This window comes from Austrofundulus limnaeus, unplaced genomic scaffold (assembly GCF_001266775.1).
Source record: "Austrofundulus limnaeus strain Quisiro unplaced genomic scaffold, Austrofundulus_limnaeus-1.0 Scaffold1294, whole genome shotgun sequence".
Classification (NCBI taxonomy): Eukaryota; Metazoa; Chordata; class Actinopteri; order Cyprinodontiformes; family Rivulidae; genus Austrofundulus; species Austrofundulus limnaeus.
This window is the reverse complement of record NW_013953696.1, coordinates 23,966-41,226: the sequence shown is the minus strand read 5'-3', so window position 1 is coordinate 41,226 and position 17,261 is coordinate 23,966. Positions and strand designations below refer to the sequence as shown.

Below are 17,261 nucleotides of genomic sequence, written 5' to 3'. Positions count from 1 at the left end.
GTATAATGTTCTTCAGTTTAAAATGGATGTGATCCATTGGTTAAAAATAAATGGGTCAGTTTTTCTCATACCTACTCTTTTTCACTGTTTGACCTGAGCAAGACTTTTCTTTTAACTTTTCTTTTCTTTTCTTTTTAAGATTTTACATTACAAAATAGGTAAAAGTGTGTGACTTGTACTTTTTTGGTAACGGGTCAATATCGGTATCGGACAATTCTCAAAGTTGCAATATCTGTATCGTATCGGAAGTGAAAAAGTTGTATCGGGACATCCCTAACAGTCAGGACCCGTCCCCCCACCCGTAGGCGGAGGGAGGCTACCCTCTCATTCACCGGGGTGAATCCCAACATACAGGCACCGAGATGTGGGGCAGTAAGTATGCCCACTRCTGCTCGGCACCTCTCAGCATGGGCAACTCCAGAGTGGAAAAGTGTCCAACCCCTCTCGAGGAGACTGGTTCCAGAGCAGTGCGTCGAGGTGAGTCCGACTGTATCTAATCTGAACCTCTCAACCTCACACACCAGCTCAGTCTCCTTCCCCACCAGAGAGGCGACATTCCACATCCCTAGAGCCAGCTTCTGTAGCCGAGGACTGGACTGCCAAGGTCCTCGCCCTCGACCACTGTGCAACACACATTGCACCCGACCTCTACGGCCCCTCCCACAGGTGGTGAGCCCATGGGAAGGGGGACCCACATCTCCTCTTCGGGCTGTGCCTGACTAGACTCCATGGGCGAAAGCCCGGCCACCAGGCGGTTGCCAGGGTGCCCCACCTCCAAGCCTGGCTCCAGAATGGGGCCCGCGTCTGGGCGAGGGAACACTTAATCCGCCCATCATATTCATCATAGGGGTCTTTGGGCTGCACTTTGTCTGATCCCTCACCCAGGACCTGTTTGCCTTGGGTGACCCTACTGGTTGCATGAAGCCCCCGACAAAACAGCTCCTAGGATCATTGGGACAATCAAACCTCTCCACCACGATAAGGTGGCAGCCCAAGGAGAGATTATATACGGTTACCATCATAACTTATATTACAATCTGTGTACTTTAGTTGGCTTACACCACATTTTATTAATAAATAAATTATCTTAACATTGACGTGTGTGTGTGGTCATGTTTTTGCTACACCGTAGGAACCATTTTCCAGAAAAAAACAGCCTTATGGGGACCGAACTTGCATTGTAGGGACCAATGCCTGGTCCTGGGTGTGACAGAATCGGTAGGAGGTTCTTAAAGTGACAGAGGCAAATTTCAAGGTGTTTAGAAACGGCTCTGATGCGAAGTCAAATAAATTTTTTCTTTATACAAACAGCATTTTCATAACCGCTGAAGGTGACATAGTTACTTTATTATGATATAGGATTGAACTATAGGCCTGAGAAACACACATTATTGGCTGTTTAACATATCTGAATGTGTTAAAGAGCCAATATCTGATCTCATTTCAGAACCAGAGATGTCAAAAACATCACTTTTTATTTAGAACTACTCAGATTTGGACCACTTTACAAACGGGAGTAAAATTGTAAACTGATTTGAATTTGTTACTCTGAGGTTAAGCAAGAAGAAGAAACAAAGCCAAATCTGTCAACGCCTACGGTCATCTTCAAATGTGTAATAGAGCTATTCTGAATTTAAAAAAATATATATATATAAATATACTGTATATAATATATATATACAGTATATACTGTATATAATACATATATATACTGTATATGAGYCAAAATTTGATGAAAAATTTCAGAAATTCTAACGTTATTGTCATATGTTTATGTGACAACATTGAATATGCTGAGATCCATTTTCTGAAACAAAAGCAGACTCAGAAATTTAAAAATTATGCCATCTTTTGTGGTGATTTATTAAAAGAGAAATGAAGAAATAAAGGAAATAAAAATAAAGGACTTAGAAGCCTATTTAGTAGGTTGCAAGTTCAGCAGAATTTAGTGCCCCTGCAAAGGAAGCAGCTCAGACAAATTGATGATTTGCACAGATTTAGACTACAAGACAGTTAGCCTCTCAGTGGCCACTGAGCCACACAACTGATTTGACTCCATGACCSAAATTGGCTAATTACTCAAAATCACAGCCAAAAAATTCTTGCAAATTTCTGGTAAATTTGGCACTTTTGTGGATCTTTAACTTTTTCACAATTTTAAATCTTTAAAATGTCAGAGAGTATCGTAGTTTTATTCTTGTACACTTTTGTATTTATTAATTAAAATGTAGATTTTATGCTTTCCAATGTATAACTTCCAGCATAGCTGTTTTTTTCACATACATTTCACATACAATTTTGAATATTCTGAGATCCTATTTTAAATTTTCATGGCCCTCCAGATCTTTGTTGTTTTTATTTTATTTACAYTGTGGTAGACACCAGTTCTTAACAGCTGGAACTGGGAAATAATTATTTATCTCCTTTATGGGGATGTGCAAAAATAATTTTCTTTATTTTAGATATGTTTTTGTTAGTATATTGGTAGATACAGAGATTTATTCGTTATTGTCAAATCCAGTTCCAACCAAATTGAGGCCAAACAAACCTGATATTTGTCTAGCTAGCACTTGGTTATACTTAGTTTTACTTGTCTTGTTCAAGATTTTAAAGTATCTTTTAGTTTATTAGACTGATGYGTACTTGTTTCTATTGCTTCTATGCTCATCTTGGGCTCTTCTTCTCTATATTTAGGAGATCTACGGGCCTGCACTTACTGTCGTAAACTGGCAATGAACTACACTCACTCTGCAGACTCGGGCTCCATCGGGGAAGACTTGAGCTCCTTATCGGATTCACCTTGCTCTGTGTGTGTGTTGGAACCCAGCGAACCTCGGACACCCGTGGGAGGCCGAAAGGCCAGCAGAAACATCTTCCTGGAAGAAGGCCTGACCTGGCAGAGGTAAACGCATGTTGAATCAAAAAAATAATAATCATGGAACCTTAACTTCAATACTTTGATTAACTAAGTGTGAGGTTTTCATTAGTCCTGATGTAGGATGCCAAATGTTGCAAGGAGCGGTCTGGGTGCAGTTTATACAGACCAGGGGGTAGGGCCCACACAAGCAGGTGGGCTTGGACTACAAGTTTTCAGTGCATCTGCACAAGGGATAAACCCACAAACGATAGTCTTTGAAGGGCTGTGCCTATACTTATAGAGTCTGGGGTTACAGTATGTACCCAACGATCCAAGTCAATGGACAGTGGAGGGAGTTGGCAGTCCAGTGGGTCATTAGCCTAGGCATGCTAGTCGTTAGCCTCTACAATTCTAAAGCCAGCTTATCCATGCTAGTCGGTAGCCTCTCAGATGATAACACAAATGAATAGTCTCCTCATTTACCAGCACCGGCCTCTCGGGGCCAACTGCTCAGTTACCAGTGCCAATCTATCATTAATCATATCAATAGCTGGCTTACAAATATATATAGCCTCCTGCTACCAGTGGTTGCGCAATAGTCTTAATTTTGGCCCTCATACTGCACRATAAAGGTGGGGCAAACGAGGGTGGAGGCAGATGTGGGTAATTCACATAAAATTATGTTGTCAAGTTGCTTGTTTTCTATACTTGCTGCCATTTAAAATTTTTATGCCCTCTGCTTGTTTTCTGTCAAATACAATGTGTTTCCTGTCTCTTTTTTTAATTTATTTTTGTCCCACCGACTTAGAAAAGCTATCATTGGGATGAGGAAGAAGTGAGTTTCATTTATTTTTCTTCTTTTTGTTTTTGCACTTGCCCCTTAAGGTTAATAGGTTAATATTTCCAACATCAGTAAAAATAAAAAGTTTTCTGTGCTCAGTCCAGTTTAGTTTTTTTACACCACATATTCAAAGACCATAAACAGGACTTAATAGGTTAGTTTGGTGTATTTTGAAGTGATATTCTGTTAAATACCAATCGATAGCACCTATTCAGCTGTTACTTCGATCACAAAGCAGGGAAGATGGAAAAAAAAGGGCAGATGTTTTTATCCATGCTAGGCTCATGATTCCTCAGACAAGATCCAGTTTTATTAAATAATTTTTATAGCTGTTAACGCCAGTCATTTTTTGTTATTTTATATTTAGTATTTATTTACCTCGATTAGTTGTATTTCCTTTATTTAGAATTTCAAGTATATTTTGTGGTTCTGGATAAAGAAGAGAGGGCAGAAATGGCTCTTTTAATTTTTAAATTGCAGCCATGAGCCTTTACTAGATAATGACGTTTTTCCCTTTTTTCCACACTTCGACTGTTGTCGTAGCTGATAAAATATTAACTACTGAAAAGTGTTTGACAGATCAGAGGAAGCGTAACACCAGAGAATGTGTCTGTTGTTGTAGCATGATTCATCAGGAGCCTCAGAACAGTGGCCTGGCCTCCAGACTCACCACATTGCAAGAAGACGTGGGCAAGTCACCTGCAAGGAAGAGGTGAGTCTCTTTCTGATGCGGATCAGTTAAAATGTGACTTCTGATGTTTGTTGGAGCTCTTCTGTAAAAATCTAATTTTCTGTCTGTATCAGAGAATTATTTACCGAACTAAAGTTAGTGTTTTGAAATTTATCCAAAATGTAATTCAGTAATGTACAATGGTGGAGTGATGCTTTAGTTCTAACAAATAAGTCCGTAAATCAGTCCGTTGCGGAGTCCTGTTGTCTGGGCCAACACAGATTAACATTGATCATGAGATATGTGAATGCTGGACAGCTTCAAGGTGAAACAGATAGATAATTAGTCCATAACAGCTACCAATTTTGATCATGTTTTTCTTACACTGACATCTGGCATCATTGCACACTGAGTAAATTTAGCTGTCACAATGTAAAATATCAAATCTAATTTATATGTATTTGTATAAAAAAAACAGGCAGATATGAATAAATGTGGGGTGTGGTGCCCAATTTTATGCTACCTTCAGATAGCGAAACTTGTTGATCTAAATATTTTTTAAAGATGACGCCCCCCCCCACCCCCCCAAAAAAAATTATGATCTCTTTCTCTCTCAGGTCTGCCAGTGTGACCACTCTGTCACTCGATCGCTCTGGAACCACCCTGGTTTCACCCTATGAAAATTCAGTCAGCCCACCTACCTGCCGAGCCATGTCAGGGACCAAGAGCAGTACCAAGCTGGACCACAGTGAGGAGGAGAGGAAGATCCTGCTGGTATCTGCTGCTTTAGTCTTCATTTTAAACATTTTTTGTCGAACTAACCACATTTACAATAAAGGAGAAATGAAGTGACATCTCCAAAAATTGATATAACATGAATGTCACTTAGTAAACCACATACACAAAATATCGTAGGAATCCTTTTTTCAAGCCTATTACTTGAAAATTTTTTTGTTTTTATCTCTAAATGCCGAAGTGTATCTATTTTGTGGGGCGGATTTACCTTCACAGGAAATGACACATATGATGCCCCTTTTCCACTAGTGCCACTTGGTGTAGTGTCGGTACGGTCAGTGTTGGAATGGGTCAGTTCGTGTGCTTTTCTATTGACGTTCCGGTCCGGTTCCAGTGGGTGTGTTTTGCGCAGTTGGTGGAGGTGGTTTTTGGGTTTTTCAAAAAAGAGTTAATGTGCAAAATGAGAGATGGAAACACATTTGCTGAATAAGTTCTGGAATTTTAAAAACTCACTAAAATTTTGAATTAAAATTGGATGGAAACACAACTAATGTCACTGCTACAATTGGAAAAATGGTGCCTCGAGTTGTTGTTGTAAAGGCAGCTTAGACGCAACCATTGACTCTACCCCCTAGCCAATCAGTGATGAACAGTGTTCTAACATCACATTTTGGTGTCAACTGGGACCGCTTGGAACCACAATGAAATAGGTACTAAAAAAAGGGCTGGTTCCATGAATCTGGCCTAATAGAAATGGCTTGGAACCATAGTGAACCGTACTGACACTACACTAAGTGGCACTAGAGGAAATGACGCATATTATATCACCGCTATCTTCCAAACAATGGTGAACAACCTACAAGCCTGGTTACTGTCCTCCTGTTTATCATTTAAAATGGAAGCATAATACTTTTTTAAATCTGAAGAAATGCCAGAACACTTTGTGGGAATAAAGGATATACAATCATACCAGTTTGAACCTGAACCGGCAGCTGGATCTCAGGATTCAGATGAAAATACTTCAGATTCTGATACTGAGGATGATGAGGATCATGGTCTACAAGACATTGAGCCCAATGACAGAGTTGGGAACATGGAATGGTAAGAACTAGTTACCCCACAAAACACTGTCATTTTTAATGTACAGTTTGATAATTTTGTGCATTAATCTGAATTTCTTTTCTGGAAATACAAACAGCAACGCTAGCATTAGCCGCCGCATGATATCCGTTAGCATGCAGTGGCTAACATTTTCATATTTTCCGTGTTGAAGCACAGGGGTTCTGTAATTATCTGTGATCCATCACATAAAGATACCTGAGGATTAAGTCCCAAAGTGGTTTGTAGACAAAACAGCCTCTTTAGAATTTCCTAAAAATAGGATTCAAACCAAATATTACTCTTTTATTATGATAAAAAACAAGCTATGTCAAAACTCTGGAACTGCTCATATCAGGATGATCTAAGTATTAAAATGCTTTTTACAAATCAGGAATCTAAAAAAAGGTGCTGAGGTCATTTTGACCAAATTTGACTTTATTCTCAGTTTAATGTGATGAAATACTGTATATATATTCAGTGGTGGACACCAGCCTGCTAAAGCACAAATCCACTAATTGCGGACCTAAATATTTCGTTTGCGCTTTAGCGGTCTTACTAATTTTTATAATTCATAAGCGGATTTGCGCTTTCTAAAATTAAAATGCGGTACTGCTAACAACTAATTATCTACCAGTCATCATTATCTTGAACAGCAGAAGGTATAGCTGTCAATGAATCACAACACGTGATCTATCCAACAGCACCCCTCCCAGATAAACACACTTATTGGGAGGTTATACATCCTTCCTAACAGTTGTTTTGGGCCATGGTTCTCATGTCCCACAATGCTTTATGTCTGCTTACGTAGCAGGAAGGCAATAGCAAAAACAGTTAACGTTTGTAATCTGTACTAGAATTTTGTAAGTATTGATTTATTTTACTTTACAGTCGGAGCTCCTTTTTAACGCTGGAGCTCAATACTTGACGTAATTGGTCGAAGCAATCGGCCAACGGATTGAGAGACTCAGAAATGATTTAAAGATGTTATGCTGATGAAGACTGACATCTAGTGGTCAACTGGAGCAACTATACTTTCGTTTCCCATCACAAATCAAATCTGTCATGTACCCAGAATGCAGCGCTTCAGTTTTCCAATAAACAGTTTTAAAATTATTGATGCTTCTTTAATGAAAAATTTACAACAAACAAAAGAAAAAGACAAAGAAGCAGCCGAACTAGCAATCCTCAACAACTTTTTAATTTTTACACCAGGAGCCAAAGGTCTGTTTCAGGAAATCACATCCCCAGTAATCAGCGGTTGTAGAATGAAGTTGTAAGAAAGTTCATACACAGCTAGTTGGCAGTGTTGTGCATATATTGTACAAGGTTGTCAAGGTTATTTCCTGGTCATCTTAAAAAATTATGACGTTTTCCCAAATCACACACCATTCCCTATGGGCAATATCGTTGGTTACGTATTGCAACCCCAGATTCTATGAGTGTAAGRMCKGCCCTCTAAGGCTATTGCTGATGGGTATCCCTCCGCGCCTCGCACGTATTCTGAATAAACCAATAGTCTACGCCCCCGTACAGTGGGGCCTCACCTCCGGGACGTATATAAGCCAGCCGGCCCGGAGCTCGCCTCCCGATAGCTTACTTTTTTTTCAGCTACGGAAGCCGGTGAGGCCCCGATTCTTAGAGGGCTGCGCTTACACTCATAGAATCTGGGGTTACAATACGTAACCAACGTTCTATTTTGTGTAAGCTCCGCCCTCTAAGGCTATCGCTGATGCGTATAGAGGCTGAGCCCGATGTAGTCTGCGCCTCGCCYGTTTGACAGACCCGTGAAGCTTCCGCCCAAGAACCCCAGATGTTTACACAAGCAGAGGCCGCAACAGCAGCCAACACGCACAGTGAAAAACAACTGTCAGCCCCAGTCCATCACGTAATCCCAATGATGTGAGGTAAAAAGGGCCAAGTGTTGTGTGTGAAGTCATTTCACGCATAAAACCGTCACTTGCCCACCCTATCTGGCAACCCATCCTCTACTCCACCAAAGTCCTGAGGACAGAGTGAGTCAGAGAGGAGCCTGAAACATCCCGCAGGTAAAAGCGGATGAAAGGGCAAGGAGATGACCAGGACGCAGCAGAGCAAATGTCCTGGACTGACATTCCACTGTATAAGGCAGTGGAGGAGGAGATTCCCCTCGTGGAATGAGCTGACAGCCCCGCTGGAGGCTGCAGGCCAGATGAAGTGTAAGCCTGAGAGATAGCCTCACAGATCCCATGTGACAGCCTCTGGGGGGACAGAGGTTGACCCACAGACTGCTGTCTGTAATGAACAAACAGGCACTGAGAGCGTCTAACCCGAGCCGTGCGCGTCACATAACATGAGAGCGCGCGCACCGGACACAGCAGTTGTGAGGTTTTTTTCCTCCACAGAGTTATGGGGAGGAAGACAAAAGCCATCCAAAGTGATGACTCTGGATCTAAAAGAGCTCGTTAAGCTCTTTGGTGTGAAAACTGGGTTAGGACGCAGGATGGCAGAGCTGCCGTCCTCCCGTATCCAGACAAGATGGAGACACAGACAAAGCTGAGGGCTCGCTGACTCTCTTTGCTGATATTAAAGCTAACAACAGTGCTGTTTTCTGAGACAAAAATAAAGAGAAATCTGATCCAAAGGCTCCAAAGGAGCTTTAGTCAGTGCGCGTAACACCAGTGATAAATCCCACTGTGGAGCGAAGYAGCGCGTCTGTTCCTGCGCACGCCCTTCAGGAACCGTTTAACCAGCGGGTGGTTAAAAACCATTCTGTCACCAAAACCCTCCTGACAGGAAGAAACCGCTGCAGCATATGTCTTGACAGTGCTGAAAGCTAATTTCCTATCCATTAGCATTTGTAAAAAAGACAAGATGCAGGACACAGGGCATGAAACTGGGTCTACATTTTTCTCCATTCACCAGCACTGGAAGGATGACCACTTCGCTGTGTAAGATGAGACCGTGGATGCGGCATGCGCCCCCTGAATGGTGCGCACAACATTATCGGATAAACCCAAGTTAATTAAATGTTCCTGTTCAGCGGCCAGACCCACAGGGGCTGACCCAGCCTGGGGAGACTCCTGATTGCTCCCCCGGCTTGTAAAAGAGCATCTTCCCGCCAAGGTAACTGGAGCAGGGGCCCGCCAGTAAGGACTGGAGGACCAGAAACCAATGCGCTCCTGTGCGCCTGGGCACGACCAGGATGACCCAATGCCAGTCCACCTTGATCCGGTCCAGCAGACGCGGGATCAGAGGAACTGGTGGGAAAGCATAAAGCAGCTTGTCCGGCCACAGGCGGTGRGCAAACAGGCGGTGCGTTGTCCCGTGAGCTCAGAGAGAACCACAGTTTGCACTGCGCATTGTCCCTGTTGGCGAACAAGTCCACCTCGGCCCTGCKGAATCTGATCCAGATTCGCGTAGCTATGGTCATGTTCAGGGCCCAGTCCCTGTCCTGAGGACCCACCCGCTCCCCTGTTCAGTACATCTGGGATGTAAACCGCTCTGATTGAGCGCAGATGAGTGTGTGCCCAGAGAAGCAGCCCCCCGGCTGTTTCCAGCAGTTGCTGGGAGCGCACCCCCCACCCCCCGACGGTTGATGTAAGCTGCTGCCACTCTGTTGTCCGTGTGGACCAGAACATGCTGGCCCCGGACCAGAGGGGTGAAGTGTACCAGCACTTTCCACACCGTCAAGAGCTCCAAAATGTTTATGTGCAGGACAAGGTGGAGAAACCAGCAGTCTCCCACAGTCTGGGACAGGCATGACCCCCCCCCCCCCCCCCCCCCCCCCCCCCCCCCCCCCCCCCACAGGGATGCGTCCGTGAACACTGGCATGTGATGCGTCGGTCTGCCCAGGGGAACTCCTGCCGCCAGTGCTAGCGGATTTCTCCAGTGACTCAGATCCGCCTCCACCGAGGAGGGGATCGATACGATCCTGCGCTTGTGGCGTATTGGATCGATCTTGAGCCAGAAGAACCACCTCTGCACATGTCTGGTGTGTAACAGACCAAGCGGAACCACCATTTGGGCTGCAGCCATCATGCCCAAGAGGCGCATGATGGTTATGACTGTTACCTGCCTGCGGGGTCTGACGCGCGCTAATAAGAACAGCAGGTCCTCCTTTCTGGGCTGGGACAGCCGCGCTGTCATGGTGACCGAGTTCAGGTCCATACCCAGATATGTGATGAGCTGGGCTGGGACAAGAGAGCTTTTTTCCTCGTTTATGGAGAAGCCCAGCATCCTCAGATGTGCCGACAGCTTCTCCGTTTGTGATGTCGCTTCCTGTCTGGAAGAGGCCAGTAGAAGCAGGTCGTCCAGGTAAAACAGAACTCTCATGTCCGCTGAGCGTAGAGGCTGAAGCGCCGTCTCCACGCACCTGGAAAAGATGCGTGGTGCCAGTGCGTAACCGAAGGGTAGTCATTTGTACTGGTATTGCGTCCCCTGAAAGGAGAACTGCAGGTATTTTCTGTGCGCCGAGACTATCGGAACATGAAAATACACGTCCCTCAGGTCGATCGACGTGAACCAATCGCCTTCCTGGACACATGACAGTACCCTTTTGTTTGTTAACATATGAAAGGGTCTTTTCATTATGAACTGGTTGAAATATGAGAGATCCAAGATTGGTCTCATAGCACCAGACTTTTTGGGATGAGTAAATACTGGGAAAAGAAACCCTTGTATTCCTCCCCCCTGGGAACATTGGAAATAACCTCCTTCGTTAGGAGGTTTTGAAGCTCTGCCTGAAAAGCGAGATCCTGTTGTAGGGACGACAACCGGGTCTCCAGGATCCCGTTGAACTGAGGGGGCGTGGTTGCGAACTGCAGCCTGTAACTCGATTTTATCAGGCGCTTCATCCATTTGTCAATGGGACAAAGTTGTTCCCAGATCGCGCTGCGCTCTGAGAGAGCTCGCGCATGCGCTGGTTGTTGAGCAGATGATGTGACAACCGCTACATCTAGAGCTTTTGCCGCTGTCACGGTCTCTCGTGTGACCCATGGGAGGCTGGGCTCGAAAGGGCTGTGCAGGAGCTCCAGGGAGCTCTGCCGGTAGTCTGTTAAAACGAGACCCGGAAGGAGCTGCCTCCGGACCCAAAAACAAGCCTGAAGTCACGCTAGCCCCAGTAGAGCCAAACACAGCATTCATCGCGCCGCTGTGATTGGTGGATCTGTGCTGGGCCGGGGCGGAAGTGACACACCCCTGGCTGTGACGTGACTCATACCGACTGTCCTCTCTCACGTCCGCTGAGCGCCAGTGGGCTGAAGAGAGAAGACTGCCCTAAGATGACTGTCCTCCTTTACATCTTACGGCTAACGGCGGCGCYAAAAAAGATGACTGCCTTCCTTCACGTCTGTCGCCAGCCGGCGGAACGAGAAAAAGGAAGTGTATGTGCTCGCTGGCCGCGAAGCGGCAGGGCGAGCCGCAGAGTGTGACACCATGGAAGAGGGAGGTGTTGTGTGGCTTTACTTGGTAAAACCCAAAGGCTGGCTAGACGCGAGGCTAGCGGGCCTAGCTTTACCCAGAGTGGGGGAAACATGTGAGAAACAGGCAGAAGCCTGAGGCCTGACTGAAGTGGACACCTGTGAGAGGAATTTGCCCTTTAGTAGATGTAAATTTTTATTCACACAAGCATCAAAAACAACAGTTTCTATTTGAAATGCTGTACGCTAGCAGGGCTATGTTGTGCCGGCGCCGGCCTGCGCCGCACACTGGTAGGACGGTCGGTCCAGTTGACAAGTTCCTTGTCCGTGACGCTGTGGGGGAAATGTTGCCGTCCAGCAGACAATACACCCTCGACGCCAAAGACCTCAGACAGCGCAGGCTCCAGTTCAGGGACCGGCGGAAACCGGAGCCGGTCATCCCCACCATCTCCGACACGTCCGCGTAGGACAAAACCGGCGCTCTCATCTTGGTGGGGTCGGAGTTAGCAGACGACAGGTAAGACTGGACCACTGGAAACTGTGGCCATATCGCCACCCAGCGACCGGCGTGTGGAGAAGCGAACTGGCCCGCCAGCTCATCCAMTGGGGGGGGCCAGACCCTCCGGAACTGTCCGTCCTCTGGCGTCCGCTGCTCGCTGGATGATGTCCGGGAGGACGCTCACGAGCTCCCCYATGGAAGGCAGTGGGGTGGTGGTGGATCGAGGAAGGGCCAGCTCCCTGGGCTCTTCCTGACTGCGGGTGCTCGACTCCAGCCCAGTCACCTGGGAGGGGTGGGTCTGTTCGCCGCTGTCATCCTCGGCCTCTGAAGCGGTGTCTTTTGACTCCGGTTCAAGGGAGATGATGTCGTCTACTGCCACAGACGCGAAGGCGTCGATGTCTTCTTCCAGCTCCGCGAAGAACTCAGCCCGCCATTGTCTTTCTTCTAATGGCAATCTTCCACAAGCTCGGCAGGCGATGTCCGTCGCCATACCCTGGTTGGTGTGGTCGGCGCCAAGGCACCCTTCACACACCACATGCGGGTCAGAGGCCAACATGTATCCAGTGCCGCAGGTGGGGCAAATCTTCATCTGACTGGGCATGGTGAAGTTCAAGGCGTAGTTAATAGCTCGGTAGCTAAAGAAAAAGAGGGAGGCGAGCTCCGGGCCGGCGGGCTTATATACGTCCCGGAGGTGGGGCCCCACTGTACGGGGGCGTAGACTATTGGTTTATTCAGAATACGCGCGAGGCGCGGAGGGATAACCATCAGCGATAGCCTTAGAGGGCGGAGCTTACACGAAATAGAACAGGTCAGGACTGCCAGCTGTCTCATAGATATGACATCACATATGCGACTTAAAGGGGCACACCAATATTACAGTGCCACCTGCTGGACACTTTGAAACCCACTTGGGACATGAAAGAGAAATAATGGTGATTTGATATGTTAAAAGAAAAAAAATCTTGTATCCACATCGTGACCCGGAACATCACCAAAATTTAACGTTGTGTTCCTTGGCCCAGTACGCACATGTGGTAAAAATGTCATGACAATCCGTCCTCAAGTTTTTGAGTAATGTTGTCCACAGGCAGACCGACAGAATGACAGAACGAAAGACAGACGGACAGATATACGTGACCGAAAACATTACCTCGCCCTTGGCGGAGGTAATTGCAGTGAAGAGAAGAAGAATAGGACCTTTAACAGGAAAGGACAACATGAAATATTGATCAACACAAATTAAATTTTTGTCAGTTATGTCTTGTTGAATCGTGGTTTGTGAGTAGCTAAGGCTTCAGTCCACAACTTCCTGCAGGCTTGAGGTGACGGGCCGAACCCGAGTTTCTGAGTCCAGTCTGTCTTTGTAGGAAGGGAACTCCAGGCACATCTGCCACACACTTCATTAGCTTTCTGGCATAGTCTGGAATGACAGGACAATAAAAACAGATTTGTCAATGTATGTAGGAGAAATTAAAAACATKCTAAACCTAAAAATGTGAGTGATTGGTTGCCTAAAGATTAGATCTGAAAGCATGTTACAAGTGATTTTCTCACATTACGTAAATGTAATTTATGCAGAAGAATTTCACATCTTAAAATTGGTGTCCATCTTATTCTAGGCGCAGCAAATATGTGTATGAGCTCAGGCTGATGATGATACAAACCTTTGATTTTTGCAGAAGCGATCTCACCATATTATACAGTAAATACTGTATATCTTCTGTATCTCTCCCTCACCATCGCTTCGCCTGTGACCTCTGATACATGATCCTCATTCGTCCCAGTGACAATTCAGGACATCACAGAACTGTTGGGTCAAATGAAAACGTCCTCTAGCCCCCTTAATGTCCTGCCTTCATCTCTTTTTAAAGATATTTTTAACTGTATTGGACCAAATGTTGTAAAGCTGATAAATTACACCCTTGGTTCTGGTTCTGTACCCCACTGCTTCAAAACAGCTGTTTTCTAACCTCTGCTAAAAATGCCTAATAGCCTATATGCCACGGACATACGGCCCAGCACTTGATGCCACTCCCAACACTTCCGGTTCACGGTCAACACTGTGTTAGCGAAAGATTTTTTCACCCGACAACGACTCTTAATGATCTCCACAGTACAAAATTAGCATATTACATGTACCAACATTAACACAGGAGACGTACAGGTCCAACCAAGTGGGAAAAAATCACTCCAAATGGATTAAAGCCATAAAAACAAAGGAAAGACGTTTGTGTTTATGGTTCCAGAATTTAGCCTTTTTCGCTATTCCTTGGCTGCTTGTTCTGTTAATTTTTCACATAGAGCTGTGACACATATATTGTTGGAAAGAGCAGAGTCTGGGCTTTAAATTGATGGGCTATTTTTATGGTTTGGATCGTTTTCCCCGACGTTAGTGAACTGAAAACGTAATGATTTTCAGGCGGAGGTTCTGCTGCTCTCGGTGACGGGGGCGCGCTCGTCGCTCGGGTTTAGTCTACGCTGTAATATACACTCTAACAAGGTTTTACTTTTGCATAAAACTCATGACAAAGTCGCATAAAAACATTTCATATAACACAAACGCGCGCGCACACACACACCTACCTTTGTACCGGCTGCTGTGTTAGCTTCCTGCTAGCTGTCGTGTGGAAGTGATCTTTCCTCTCTCGTCTTGGCAGTAAAAGGGGATAAATGTACATTTCCCTTTTGTAACCTCCGTCTTCTCATTTCTGATGCTGGCTCTTGAATATCCTCAGGTTAGAAATGCTGATTACAAACACAAGCGTGAGCTTTTAAAGATAAGTTTTCCCTGTAATGCTATGATCCACTGCTGTCACCTCCTCATCAAGAGGAAAAAGGATAAAAACTAACTACTCTATTGTACCTGCTGGTTAGTGGACACAACGGCACACAACAGAACTCATGTTTTACACCAGTAGATCACAGATGCTTTAACTTTTGTGACTTTTTCACAGACTAGTACTAGCAGCTAACGCTAAAAGCATAGGCAGTAAGCAGGGAGTGGAAGGGAGGAGCYTGGCAAGAATTTCACCGGAAATACGTCATTAATGACCGTGGCATATAGGCTATTTCGACTCTTCTCTGCCTGAAACCTACAGACCGATCTCCAAACTACCATTCTTATCAAAAATTCTTGAGAAAATTTATTTGTCTTTTTGTGTCTTTATAAAATTTAATGGGATTCATTCTAAGTAAAATAACTCCAAATGCTGGGTACAATTTATTGAGATTGATTAACAACAAATCATTGATTTATCAAGGTTATTCTTCCTTTTGCCTTTAAAAAATTAAAAGTGAGTGGTGCTTCGAGGTAGTATTACTTAGTATTAGTATTACTTAGTAGTTAATACTTTAATAATTCTTATTTTACACGAACCCTAGCCCTACATGATAAACATTCAAATAACAATGGGCCTTTGCAGCTCTTTTGCTGCTCGGACCTAACTAGTCTCCAAAAGTTGCAGCCCGTTGAGATACTACTTTAGGCTTCACAGATCTGATAAGTGTAATTGCAGCTACTGTTCTCCAGATGTTTTGTTCACACCTTGATCCGAACTGTAAGCCATTATAAAATACCATCTGTCTTTCAGGATTCGTCCCACTTGAAGGACTTGTGGAAGAAAATGTGCCATAACAACACAGGGATGGAGTTTCAGGACCACAGATACTGGCTGAGGACCTACCCAAACTGCATTGTGGGAAAGGAGCTTGTTAACTGGCTGCTGAGGAATGGTACCGTCTCCTCCAGGTATTCATTTTTCATTGTTCTTGTTGTACAGTGTGTTCTGGTGAGGTAGAACAGTGAGTCAGTGTCTCTTTTGGCATTGGAAACCAATTGTAAGGATAGAGGGAAAATGAGTTCATAATTTATTCAAGTTAAATAAGTCATCACTTTTTAATACAACCTCACGTTAAAAGCCCAATAGATACACTTACTTTACTCCAGAGAACCTTATTTTGTCATGCATTTTGAATTATTTACCCCCCCCCCCACTCCAAAATAAAAATAAATAAATAAATACCAAAACAAATAATAGAAATTGGCTGTGTGGTTTCTCTTTTTTCCTTTATTTTTATTTTTATTTTTTTCAATGTTTGTTCACTGCAGGGCACAGGCTATAGCAATTGGCCAGGCGTTAGTGGACGGTCGCTGGCTTGACTGTCTCACTCACCATGACCAGCTGTTCAGGGATGAGTACGCTCTTTATCGCCCTCTTCAGGTTAGTGTTTTCTGCTGCACAGACAAGTGCAGCACATTGACATGGTACAGGTTGATTTTCATTGCTTTGGGTTATCAGAGGGTTTGTTTTATTAGGAAGTTTTGGTGAGATGATGTGCAGAAGTTGATTCCTCTCTGTCTTCAGAGCACAGAATTTTCAGAAACACCGTCTCCAGACAGTGACAGCATCAACTCCATTGAGGGACACTCTGAGCCGTCTTGGTTCAAGGACATCAAGTTTGATGACAGTGATACAGAGCAGCTTGCAGAAGAGTCTGACTACACTATGCCTAGTATGCATCCTATATCCAACATTAAATGTTGTCTTCACCAGTGTCATAAGCACCGGAATCCTCAAACGAAACTTTGTCTTTTTCAGACACTGCTAGCCCCAGTAAGAAGACATCAGTCAGCAGCTTCCAATCTGTGATGGACAGTGACTCTGCTGCCTCCATCAACCTCAACATGGAGCAGGACAATGTGAACTTTCACATCAGGAAGCAGTCCAAGTACCCACATGTGCCATCCTCGGAGCACAAAGGTACATATGACCACATGTTGTACAAAGAGGAACTACYTAAATCTGCCAGGATCCACGTACAGGGGTTAGACGATCAACTGAAACACCTGTCATTTTAGTGTGGGAGGTTTCATGGATAAATTGGACCAGCCTGGTGGTCAATCTTCATTAACTGCACATTGCACCAGTAAGAGCAGAGTGTGAAGGTTCAATTAGCAGGGTAAGAGCACAGTTTGGCTCAAAATATTGCAATGTGCACAACATTATGGGTGACATACCAGAGTTCAAAAGAGGACAAATTGTTGGTGCACGTCTTGCTGGAGCATCTGTGACCAAGACAGCAAGTCTTTGAGATGTATCAAGAGCCACAGTATCCAGGGTAATGTCAGCATACCACCAAGAAGGACCAACCACATCCAACAG

General features: G+C 44.7%; 1 protein-coding gene across 1 annotated transcript in view; it reads left to right on the top strand.

The window, feature by feature from the left end:
• The window catches only part of LOC106534873 (1-phosphatidylinositol 3-phosphate 5-kinase-like), a gene marked incomplete at both ends in the record, with an annotated part of 49,808 nt that overhangs the window by 12,414 nt on the left and 20,133 nt on the right, over positions 1–17,261 (top strand). The window contains 8 exon segments of the mRNA XM_014031651.1: positions 2,695–2,902; positions 3,666–3,692; positions 4,321–4,410; positions 4,986–5,142; positions 15,690–15,847; positions 16,208–16,319; positions 16,464–16,611; positions 16,698–16,859. Coding sequence (XP_013887105.1) covers positions 2,695–2,902; positions 3,666–3,692; positions 4,321–4,410; positions 4,986–5,142; positions 15,690–15,847; positions 16,208–16,319; positions 16,464–16,611; positions 16,698–16,859 — 1,062 coding nt within the window.